Source organism: Biomphalaria glabrata, chromosome 14 (genome assembly GCF_947242115.1).
Source record: "Biomphalaria glabrata chromosome 14, xgBioGlab47.1, whole genome shotgun sequence".
Lineage (NCBI taxonomy): Eukaryota > Metazoa > Mollusca > Gastropoda > Planorbidae > Biomphalaria > Biomphalaria glabrata.
In genome coordinates this window covers 26410860-26424079 of record NC_074724.1, presented here as the reverse complement: position 1 = coordinate 26424079, position 13220 = coordinate 26410860, and the positions used below count along the sequence as shown (strand labels likewise).

The following is a 13220-nucleotide window of genomic DNA, read 5'->3' as shown; positions in this document are numbered from 1 at the left end:
ATTGCTACTTTACTTTTGAGCCTTCTGTCCTGAAGGCTTTCTAAATTTTTTTTCATCAATATGTGGATTCCATGACAGTTTTTCATTTATTATAACACCTAGGTATTTTGCGTTTTTAGTCTGTGTTACTGGTTTGCCATGAATAAGATAAGTGGAATTGATTTGTTTTAGTTTTTTTGTTACTCTTAACAACTGACATTTTTCTGGGTGGAAAGACATGCTCCAATTTGATTCCCATTTCTGTAATTCATCTAATTCTCTTTGTAAAATATCTGTGTCTTGTGTTGTTTTTATTGTTCTATATATTATGCAATCGTCTGCAAATAATCTGACTTTTGTTCCTGAAGTAATGCAATTTGGTAAATCATTTACGTAAATTAAAAATAGTAGTGGACTCAAGACTGTTCCTTGAGGTACACCTGAGTTTACTGTTATCGGTGTTGATTTAGAGCCATTTATTATTACAGTTTGTTCTCTCCCTATCAGAAAGTCTTTAATCCACTGATGCAGTGGACCATTAATGCCGAAATATTTTAATTTTTTAAGCAAACTATGGTGGTGAACTTTGTCAAAAGCCTAAGAAAAATCTAGTAAGATAGCATCTATTTGTTCACTATTATCTAAACCTTTTGAAAAATCATCAATTAGTCCTATTAGTTGTGTTTCACATGATCTATATTTCCTAAAGCCATGTTGGTATGGTGTGAGGACATTATGTTTGTCTAAGTGGTTTATGATATTGCTGGAATCCTATAGCGAATCCGATGAAAACGTGCGGATGATGCGATAGTCGCTATTTTAGATACAGGAATTTAAAAATGTAAAAGTTATTGACAGTTGTGTATCTTTTATTATGCTGTCTTGAACGCAAGTCAGTGAGCTTGTAAACGAAGTCACTGTATATTAAAGATGTGTAAAAAAACAAATAGTCTGAGAAGCATGACAAGTAATTTTATGGTGATGGATGTTGATAAAGACGTTCTAGGAGTACGTGGCAGTGAAAAGTTCGTTGATGTGGGATTTTAACGAGCCTTGTATGTGACTATCAAGTTAAGAGTTATGGTAAAATATGATTATATGGTTGCATTTTTTACACGAAATAAAAGATTCAATTGCAAGTGCCATTTAGTCTTTTCAAAATAGTTTTTAAAAAATCATAAAGCATTTTCGCGGGTTGTTTGTAATATTTTAGTCGAAAAACCAGTTGAATCATTAACATCAAGGTCTATTCACAGTTAAAATAGTAAAGGTAGTAAAAATTTAATAGTTTGGTAAAAATCTAATGTAAATAGTACATGTTCACAAATTCATAAATCAGATCTTCGTAGACAACCCCACTTCCCGGATAAAACCCTTCCCAGGGTCGACATTATCGAATAGTGTTTTTAAATTAGTGGCTCTAAAATATTTCTCCCTGACATCCTGGTATCTGGGGCAATCAACGAGGATATGTTCCACGGTGAGGCGAGAGTCACAGTACTCACAAAGTGGGGGCTCCTCTCTCTTCAGTACAAAAAGAGTGCGTGATGTAGGTGTGGCCAATCCTAAGTCTGGACATGGTCGTGCTACCACGCCTTGTCAGACCCTTAGATGTGGGCCGCCGCCTGACATCCGCCACAATCTGCCTGAGTTTATTGTGAGTCTCAGCCTCCCATCGGTTCTGCCACTCTCGATAGGTGGAGGCAATACTTTGTCTCAGGTCCGAGCAGGGAATTTGGGTACCTGACACCGCATGATTTAGGGCTCTCTTTGCTTCTCTGTCTGCGGCTTCGTTTCCCTCAATGCCAACATGGGAGGGGACCCAGATGAAGGTGACATCCTGTCGGCTGTTACTTGGTCCAACAGCTTCAGGCTCGTATTTACCAATGGGATGTCAGTCTTAATCCGCCCCAAAGCTTGCAAAGCAGATTTGAAGTCGGAGCAGATTATAAATTTCCTCCTTTCTGATGCTTTAACGGCTGGACATACGGTGGCAAGACTGCACTACAAACAGCGATGTCCTTGCGAACAGTATAATTACGCTGGGCCGGCCATATAGTCAGTATGGGGGACGAATGTATGCCAAAGGTAGTCTAAATAGAGGTCTACGTAACAGAGTTGCCCCACTAAAACGCTTTAAAGAACAGCTTAGGCGCCAAATTGCCTTAGCTGACATAGAAGAGAGCACCTGGTTGAATGCGGCATCAGAACAAGACAGCTGAAGGTCACTCACAAAAGCAGCAGGACACACATTTGAGACCTAAAGAAAATCTGCTGCTAAGGACAGACGCAGACAGCGAAAAGAAAATCTTAATCGACCTCCAAACGATAATAGTTATGCTTGACCTGGAGGTGGCTAAGTATCTAGGTCATAGCTGGGGCTTAGTAGCCACCGGAAATGCTGCATTAATAATTAATCATCGGACTCGAAGACAAGCCATATTAATGTTATTATTTTATTCAAGAAAAGAGATTTAACGTTAAAATCTCTGTAAAGGGATTTAAACTCACCCCCCCCTACGGCAACGCTCATTAATTTAGGTGAGTGTGGTAAGCCGTACCCCACCATATCCACTCATGCAGAGACAATAACTTCCAAACAAAACAAACATCTAAAATATACTTAAGAAATGTTTTAATTAAAAACATAAGCTATCACTAGACTTGGCCAACAATCACATAAAATGTTACCTTTTGCCATTATGTTGACAGCTGTACTATTAAATTGAGTTAAGTCTCGTAATGTAGCTCTACATTTATATTGACCAGCATCAGCGAATTGAAAGTTTTGAACCGTTACCATAATTCTCATTTTGTATCCGTTATTTGCTGATAATTGCCAACTGCAGTCCGCTAGCCACCGATCTGGAAGTTTCTATCAAAAAATGTTTGTAAACAAAATTGTAATAAAATGTTTAAGCATGATATACAGATTTTATTTAAACAGGTATGTTGCAAGTACTTATAACAAAATTCAAAGAAAATATGCATTCTACATCAAAAAGGAATTAAGCATAATACATTAGAACGATTTGACCAAACATTGATATAGATTAATCAAATGCATATTTAAAACGAGAAATGTTAGTGTTACCACACGTATCAGAGGTAGTCTATAGCCAATACAAGCACAGCTGTTCAGAATAAAATAGGACTAAAAAGAAAGAATGTAAGACAATCACATTTGATAGCTAAAATAAATAGCTATATCTCCTCAAATGAAATAAATGATTTATCGATAATAAACCAAATAATCTCATCCTCTGTTCATTGACTTTCGTTGTAAGGGTGCTGTGAAAATTTGCGTAGCCAAATCATTCTACTTTTCCTAGTCAGCAGTTGTCCTTAGCAGGATATCAAGAGAGTCGGATGCCTGTTCTTTTACGTTGTCCAGCCAGCTTTCCTTCTTTTCCTACTCCCTCCATTGTACTTTGTAGAATGACTTACAATAGGACAAAACATCTCATCTTTTGCTACTTCAAAGTTTTAAGAGGTTCCGCCTTTTCGTTAGCCAGGATATTGACTTGTCAAAACACAAACTCATTAGCAGTCTTTTCTGGGTAGCTTATACCCAGCTTATGTCTGTAGCATTTACTCTCATAGGCTTGTATTCTTCTTTCAGCATCAGCGTTCTGTGACAAAACTTTCAAAACCCTATAGGAGCACAGATAGTACTAGCATAGAATACACTTTTAATTTTACTGTGAAGCTGATTTTCCACAGTTTGCTAATGGCAGAGGATGTCAATATAAAACGCATTGTTATCTTTTCTTTTTTTTAATCTCTAGAGAGAAAATGCATCTATGCCACAATAATGTGGATCTCTTTAATACAATTTGGTTGCTAAGAAGTACTGAGCTATTCGCATTTTGATATAGGGCTTTGATAACATCAAAAATGTTTGTATCTATGTTAAACTCCATCATTAGTTACCGCATACCACCATGCCAAACCTGATCAAAACAGTTGGAAAATGTTAGAAAAAAATTGATATTTCCATTTTCAGAAATACACAAGCACACTTTCTGATGGTGTGTTTTAAATGGAATGTCTATTCCATTGTAAATAGCTAAGCAATGGTATTGTATTGATAAGGGCTTTATCTAGAACTGATATGTAAAATAACTATCGAAGTTTGGGTGTGTGTGTTGAAGGTTGAAATTTGTTAAATAACTATTACTTTTAACAGAAATGCCAACATACCAAAATTGAAATGCGTATTCCCAGACATGGAAATGCGTATTTTGTGGGGCAAATGCGTATTTTCCTAAATATCAAGAAATATACCCAAGAAAGACTAAAATTAAATCATTCAAGCACAATAACATACATGAAAGGCAGCTATCCTAGAGTTAACACAGCGTGAAGTTACATAAGACATTTTGTACATAAGTCTAAATATTTACACTTGTAGTCTTTGTCTTAGACATTTCTAGACTATGTTAGAATGATAACGTTCTTGTCACTTGGCAATGATCTTATGATCATAATGCCTCTTGTGTACTTCACATTTCATACTAGCGGCAACAGAACATTTAGCTGGATCAGTGACATCTAGTTTTATAGAAGTAATTTTGTTTATAGGCAATCTTTACAAGGTATCCAGCCACTGGAAATATTTTATATCAGAATTTCTTTCTCCAGACCTTTTTTGCTGTTAGTAATGAAAGCTTTTCGCATCCTCTACAATCACTAATAAAAAACATTTTAAATATTAAACTATTTCGTTTAAAAAAAAAAAGCAAATGCATTTATTTTCATAGGCTTCTAATGTGTTAAAGGGAAACTCCGATAGTTTTTCAAATTTTAGTTATTGACATATTTAAATTCTGCGTAAAAAGTTGTAATAGTAAACATTATATCATTTTTTATTTAAATGCTCGGAAAATTTTATATTTAATAAATTAGACAGAAAATTCTTCACGCCCCCCAAAAGTTTTTAAAAACGTGACGTCACAAGGGTGCTGGCTAAATTTAGATCTAGACCTATATAACCGATAAACTCTCTAGTCTAGATCTAGACCTATCGGATCGCATTTATTGTTAGCTTCACAGCTAGATGTAGTCTCCACGTTGATTTATAATCGGTTTTTGTTTATAAATAATATTCTAGATCTAAACCTCTATTTCTACTTGAAGAAAATGAAATATTGTTCTTCAGCTTGTTGCAGTAGTTCCAATCACAAAGATAAAATCAGCAAGTATGCTGATACAGAAATTAGTGTCTCTTTTCATGTGTTTCCAAGAGATGAAGTTTTAAAGGGAAAATGGGAAAAAATTATTCGCATGAAGAGCAAATATTTTTACAAAGACATTAGCTAATTCCTGTCTATGCTCAAACCATTTTGAGAGAAACTGTTTCAGCAACTTCATTGCTGTGGAAATGGGATTTGAAAAAAATTGAAGTTAATACCAGGTGCAGTACCAACAATACATTGGATTTTTAGGCCAAAGAATTCAATTAATCATATTAATGATACTACTGAGACATTTTAAACAACTGAAGTTCATAAATATAAATGAAATCAGATTTGTGAGCTAGAAATTTACTACGAATACTAGATCTACTATTAAATTTCTTATTTAATAAGTAGATCTATCGTCTACGAAACTCAATTCCAACTTTTTAACTTTTGACCTTGGGGGTGTGTCTCGCCGGCTGAGCCAGCGACAAGCTCTCATCACTTTTTCCATGTCAACCAATGTTAGGTCAAAACGGCACAAAAGAAAATCATAACTTTCTTACGGTCAAACATACAGTCATAATTTATACACCATTAGAAATTTCTTTTAAAAGTATTTTAATGATGTACTAACGAAAAAATTTTTTATCAAAGATATTTTTTTTTCGCATCCCTATCTATAGGATTTGAGTGCACACTCGTGACGTCACACAGAAATTCAGTGAAAATCTGACTGTTTTGGATGCGCAGAAAAATTATGTCACAAAAACATCAATTACTAAGTTATTCTTGCAAATAAAAAAAAGGATAATATATTCATTGTCTATAAATCAAAACACATATTATATCAAAAATTGTCTAAACCATCGGAGTTTCCCTTTAAAAAGGATAACTATTGATGAAGCAAATGCAATGTTTTGTAACTTTAAGTGTTAAAGGGTTAGAACTTTGGGAAACAAACCGAACCGAAATTTAAAACTAATCAGTATGAACCGAAGGAACTGTTCTTACTTTGACCGAACTAAGTCAAAGATTTTGCAATATCTTTGACTAAGAAAAAATAACATAATTTTAGCGCGAGGATTTGATTTGTAAAAACTCAGATGAATCATTTTGAGTCGTCTTTTATTGATTTACCGAGGATGGCAGTGTTACGTTTAATATTTGTGCGTTAATGAAATGGGAGAGTCAAAGATAGAAAAAGTAGCCTCTGAATGTACAAAGCACCAGGAAAAGAGGGAGCATGAAAATAAAATAAAAATACATTTTATTGGTATTGAGCTTATTATATTTTTTTTAAAGAACGTAACTTAAGACAGCATTTTGAAATTTAAAAAAAAGATAAATATGGCGACATTCTTAGTTTGAGCCACTAAGAAAAGATTGCTAAGAAAGGCCTAGAGATTTGAGGATTGACGTGAATATTTACCAAGAAGGGTCCGGAAAATGAGTCGGCGGTAAGGGCATGGTACAGAGTTCCTCACATTTTAAGTAGTGAAATAAAGCTTTTTTTCGACATGAGGGGAATGCTTTAGAGGGAGTTACTGTCAGAAATATGTCATGAAAATAAGAATGCAGTTGAATCCACCACAAATTCTTTTGCATAATGATTAGAAGTCTCAAATAAAAACTAAGAGATCGACATATCTGATGGCGCTCAACACTTGCTACTTATTTGCAGTACCAAAAGCAATGTTTAAATCACAGAAAATGTGTCTGTCATGAGGAACATGCATGGGGAGCACCACTAGCAATGACCTGTTCAAAGAAGTTTTAGACATGGAAAATGAGGGGAAAGGAATGGTGAAATAGTGTCTCAAATTGCACTTCGCGCAATACTTCCTAAATCATTAATAGAAACTAACAAAAGTGATCAAAATCTATTAATTACAATATCTTTATAAAACACGCATTATTTATTTATTAATATATTTTCTCTCTTTAAATTTACGCCTTCATTGCGCACAAAGATAAACATGGACTTTATATGTATACAAATAAACGTGCTTACAATTTTATGTGTGTTGCGCTCTGCTCTAAATAACTGATGCTGAGCGATTACATAGAATTCCTTTTGGGATGTTTGACGCAGTAGTGCTATGGACTGTAAAAAGTCGGAAGCTGGGAGTCCAGAAAATTTACTGACATCACAAGTTATGTTGAAGGATTCACCAACATCATAAAAAAACTTGTCTACAATAGACTGACCTGTGAATAAACAAAATTCCTTTTTTTTCCCCAAAAAATTTAACATGCATTTTACATTTTCAATGGATATGAAAATCTGAAAACTTCATAATTGTTGTAACTCCTTAAGGTTTTTACAACTTAATTTAGACTATCCACAAAAAGAAAAACAAAACAAAAAAAATTGTACTTCAATAATTTTTTTTTAAAAGTCTGAAGAATGTTTTAATAATGAAACTATTAAACGAAAAAAAAAAATTCCTCTTTGTGAAGCTGGTCATGCTCTACTCATTTCATGTAAGCTCTCGTTAGCGTAGGGGTTCTCAATCTGTAGATAGAGACCCTTTTGGAGGTCACATAAGACCATCGGAAAATTAGATTTTTTCTCTCTTTTTCAAAAAAAATCTTTTTTCTTTTCGTTTCTTACGTGTTGTAACAAGCAGATTTGTACTATGATTGTTATAGATTTACTGAGATTAAATTATTATTTAATAATAAAAAACAACAACTATCGTCTATCATTAACAACGTTGACAGGTTAAATAGGTATTCAGGAAATGCTCAGTGAACCAGTACCCAATGGGACGGTAGGGTCAGTGAAAGAGCCGCATGGATGCCTATAAGACTTGAATTAAATTGTCGAAAGATTTTATAATATAATAGGACAACTCAAAGAGTAATACGTTACAGACTCTGCATATTTATATATATATTATGAATCCAGTCACAAATGAATTGTTATTGTTATGGTTAAGTTATCGCATGATCTTGAGATCACAATTAGTGAATTACACAATAATTATCTTAAGCAGTGTAACAAAGTGGCCAAAATATATTTTGAGTCAATATGCATAAAAAAAAAGCACAAAAGAAGGGGAAAGGGTTAGAACGCCAACTTTGCTGCAGTCCTTTGCCGAATGCGATGAAAACATGCGGATGATGCGATAGCAGCTGTTATAGATACATAATTTTAAGATGTAAAAGTTATTGACTAGGGTGTATCTTATAATCATACCGTCTTGTACGCAAGTCAGTGAGCTTGTAAACGAAGTCACTGTATATTAAAGATGTGTAAAAAAAACAAATAGTCTGAGAAGTATGACAAGTAATTTTATGGTGATGGTTGTTGATAAAGACGTTCTAAGAGTACTCCATAATAATAAACGACGAAAAGTTCGTGTATGGGTGATTTTATCAAGCCTTGTAAGTGACTATCAAGTTAAGAGCTATGTTAACATATACCTAAATGATTACATTTTTTTTCACGTTATAAAAGATCCGATTTCAAGTGCCATCACCTTCGATATACATACGAAGGGGCGGGAAATCACGGTTGCGAACATGTATACCCCCTCCCCGAAACACGACAATACAAATATCAAATCTCAATTTGTCATCGATTTCAACGCCAAGTCTCAGCCTAGGCTATGAAGCAACTGATTCGTCAGGACATAAATACATGAACTGCTGAATAGCACACATCTTTTTTTGCTTATAAAATAATCATTCTTTCCTTACACGTTTCCATACCGGTAACGGCAATCAATCCAGGCCTGACTTTACTCTTAGAACTCTAAATTTAGTAACACTCAATTTCAGGTTCTGGACGATATATAAAGTAATAATAGGCCCTTATTAATCACAATTGCTCTCTCAGAGGCCAGTGGTGTGGCCCCGAAAATCCCACGGAAGTGGAAATAAACCAAAGCGAACTTGCCAGCAGATGAGGCAGCAGTCGACACTGCCCTAAAGAACTTAGCGGTGGAGGAGAGAGACGTCGATACTATTTAAGGCGAAATAACAGTAGCAATGTTCGGTGCGACAGAAACGCTTGTGGTCTCAGGATTGAACAAGCTGGTCCAGAGACTTAACTCTTTCTCTCCTAACTGACGATACCAGCGTTGATTTCACCAGAATGTGGTAAATAATTACGGAGAGAAAGAGTTAAGCTGGCACGGAGGCTTGCAGATCGGAAGGGTACTCATTTAAATCCCAAGGGAATACAACAGGTTATGTAGAGCCACCAGTGAAGGGGCAGGACGCGTCCGGTCGGACCATTGGGATGCTGCCTGTGCTGGGTTGAATCTTCGGGACTCATAAAAAGCCTGGCGACTTCTTTGAAACCTTAAGGCCAAAGTTACGGCGCGAACGGCTGCCCCTCTATCCACACCCGGAGGGTCGGTCTCAACGGTTACCAAAATAGCCGACTAGCTAAATCGACCCTTCGCTAAAATTAGCTCAAATTTGTAAGTCCGAAAAGAAGATAGCCATGTCTAATGCCCTTAATAAAGAACGTAAAAAGCTCGAGAGGAAGCTGGATGAGCCTGAAAGCCAAACAACGTACAACGCGCTCTTCTGTCGTGCATTTCGCATTACCAGGGGCAGGGATGATGAGGAGGTCAAAAAGAGAAAAAAGAAGTCATGTTCCAGAAGTCTTCCAAGAAAACCTACACAGCCTCAAAGATCACTGCAAATGAACAGTCCTTTAAGTAGCAGATCACTTTGCATATATAGGGAGTATAGTATATAATGACGCCACGCTTTCAAGGGAAGTTGGTAACCGTTTGGCCACGGCCAGTAGTGCTTTTAAACGCCTTCAGAACGAGACAGCTGGAGAACACTGACAAAAGCCGTAGAACACACATTTGAGACCTAAAGAAATTCCGCTGCAGAGAACAGACGCAGACCGAAAAAAAAATCTTATTCGACTACTGGCGGACAATGGTTATGCTTGCCATGGATGTGGCAAAATATCTAGGTCACAGCTGGAGCTGCCTAGCCACAAGAAATACTGCACTCCTCATTAAGTTTTGGACCGAAGACAAGCCTTATTATTATTATTATGTAAATATTGAAGAAGGGTTATTAAACGTTAAAAACTCTTAAGAGTGTTTTAACTCACAACCCCCATGGCAACGCTTATTGAATTTTGTGGTTGTGGTTAACCGTAACCCCACCACATCCACTCATGTAGAGAAAATAACTGCTAGACAAAACATGTAGCTAAAATAATGATAAGGAATAACGCTAGGGACAAACACAATGTTCTCACTCCATACCAACACGGCTTTAGGAAATATAAATCATGTAAAACACAACTAATAGGACTAATTGATGATGTTTAAAAAGGTTTAGATAATTGTGAGCAAATAGTGCTATATTATTCAATTTTTAAAAGGCTTTCGACAAAGTTAACCACCATAGTTTGCTTAAAAAATTAATATATTTTTGGCATTGATGGTCTATTGCATTAGTGGATTAAAAATTTTCTGATAGGGAGAGAACAAACTGTAATAATAAAAGGCTCTAAATCAACACCAATAACAGTAAACTCAGGTGTACCTCAAGAAACAGTCTAATGTCCACTACTATTTTTAATTCACATAAATGGTTTACAAAATTGCATTACTTCAGGAACAAAAGTCAGATTATTTGCAGACGATTGCATAATATAAAGAACAATAAAAACAACACAAGATACAGAAATTTTTACAAAGAGAATTAGATGAATTACTGAAATGGGAATCAAATTGGAGCTTGTCTTTTCCACCCAAATGCCAGTTATTAAGAGTAACAAAAAAACGAAAACAAATTAATTCCACTTATCTTATTCATAGTAAACCAGTAACATAGACTAAAAACGCAAAATACCTATGAAATGAAAAACTGTCTTGGAATCCACATATTGATGAAACTATCAACAAATCAAACAAAGCATTTGAGTTTATTAAAAGAATATTCTATATATCAAAGAAGAACATACAATTAAAATGTTTTTTTGGGGGGGACCCCTCAACTCTAGAAAACATTAAGAAACAGGAACAGACACAAAATAGAGCAGTGAGATTCATAACAAACGAATATTCACATTCGAATTGAGTATCACCTTTAGTAAAATCACTAAATTTAGAAAGCCTTCCGGATAGAAGACTCAAAAGTACAGCAGCAATTATAAATAAAAAAAAAACTGAACCATAATCTTCAAATACACAATCTAATAAAATAATCAGAAAGACACAAAGATAATTGCACATTCCTCGTCCCATATGCTAGGACAAATTTGTACAAATGCTCCTTCTTCCCTAGTGCTATTAGAGCATGGAATGGGTTGCCTGAGCTAGCCAGGAAAACCAGTGACTTGGCAGAATTTAAGTCATTGGTTCATATGCATGACTAAATGCATGACGCGTAGGACGTAATCATCTTCTTTTTTTTTTTTGTTTTTTTTTTTTTGAAGTAAAATCTGTTTTATACACGATAAGATAAGCTAAAAAAAAAAAAGATAAGGACTGCCACACTAGGGACATTCCTAATTATAAACATAAGCTATCACTAGACTTGGACAACAATAAAATAAATTGTTACTTTCTGCAATTATTTTGACAGCTGTACTATAAAATTGAGTTGAGTCTGTTACTGTAGCTCCACATTTATATTCACCAGCATCAGCAAATTGAAAGTTTTTAACTGTTACAACAATTCTCATTGAGTATCTGTTGGTTGCTGACTTGTCCCCTCTAAATAGGGCAATCCACCGATATGGCAGATCCTATCAAAAATGTTTGAAAAAAAATGTAATAAAATGTTTATGCATTATATACAGATTTTATTTAAATAGAGTTGTCACAAGTACTTATAAAAAAAATTTGAAGAAAATATCCATTCAACATCAAAAACGAGTAAAACAAAATACATAATAACAATTTGACCAAAAATTACTATAATCAAATGTATATTCTAAACGAGAAGTTATAATAATATCAGATGTATCAGAAGTAGACTAAAGCCAATACAAGCACAGCTGATCAGAATTAAATAGCTTCATAGTATTGAGGGTGCCTCCTTTTTGTTAGCCAGGATATTGACTTGTCAAAACACAAACTCATTAGCAGTCTTTTCTGGGTAGCTTATACCCAGCTTATGTCTGTAACATTTACTCTCATAGGCTTGTATTCTTCTTTCAGCCTCAGCGTTCTGTGACAAAACTTTCAAAACCCTATAGGAGCACAGATAGTACTTGCATAGAATACACTTTTAATTTAAAAAAAAAAAGATTTTTTCTTGGTATAGAGTTGATTATTTCTTTTTTTTTTAAAAACGTAACTTTAGACAGCATTTTGAAATAATAAATATAAACAAATATGGCGACATTCTTAGCTTGAGCCACCAAGAAAAGTTTACTTATAAACGCCTAGAGATCTTAGGATTGACGAGAATATTTACCAAGAAGGGACCGGAAAATGAGTCGGCGTCCAGGACATGGAAAAGAGTTGCTGACATTTTAAGTAATGAAATAAAGCCTTTTTTTTTCGACACGCGGGGATTGCTTTAGAGGGGTTACTATCAGAAATGTGTCAAGAAAATAAGAATGCAGTTGAATCCGCCACAATTTTTTGTGCATGACAATTAGAAATCTCAATTAAAAGATAGAGCAGAAGAGCTGAAAATGTTTACCTTTAGCGCCGATATATTTAATAGCTCTCAACTCTTGCTACTTAAAACGAAAATGAATTAGTGTAAATATATTTACGGTATGTAAAGCGTTTGTTTTCCGAACAGCGGGGTCTCGGCTCTAATGGTTACCTGGCGTTAGTTAGGGAAATGTAAAGGCGATTGGTCGATGTGATGGTTACAAAACACCATCGTTAACCTCGGACAAAGAAATAAATGACCTTTACATCATCTGCCCTATGGATCGTAAGGCCCGAAGGGAAACTTTTTAAAATTTTATTTTTAATAGCCATATATCACACGCGGGTCTTAATTTGCGTATCACTTTCGATATAGTCACTGAGAGTTTTTTTAGAAACAATTAAACGAAATAATAATGTTATAAGTAAAGCGAAGGCCTGGATGTAAAAAATAGTGGAA

The 13220-nt window shown here is 35.0% G+C and overlaps 1 protein-coding gene across 4 annotated transcripts in view; it reads right to left on the bottom strand.

Annotated features, from left to right (window-relative positions):
* Positions 1-13220, bottom strand: part of LOC129922803 (uncharacterized) — a 95009-nt gene that overhangs the window by 25307 nt on the left and 56482 nt on the right. For all 4 annotated transcript variants that reach the window (XM_056010141.1, XM_056010143.1, XM_056010144.1 and 1 more), the window contains exons 5-7: positions 11715-11898; positions 7174-7370; positions 2671-2854 (exon numbers count right to left, since the gene is read on the bottom strand). In XM_056010141.1, the coding sequence (XP_055866116.1) occupies positions 2671-2854; positions 7174-7370; positions 11715-11898 (565 nt within the window). The remainder of the gene's footprint in view (positions 1-2670; positions 2855-7173; positions 7371-11714; positions 11899-13220) is intronic.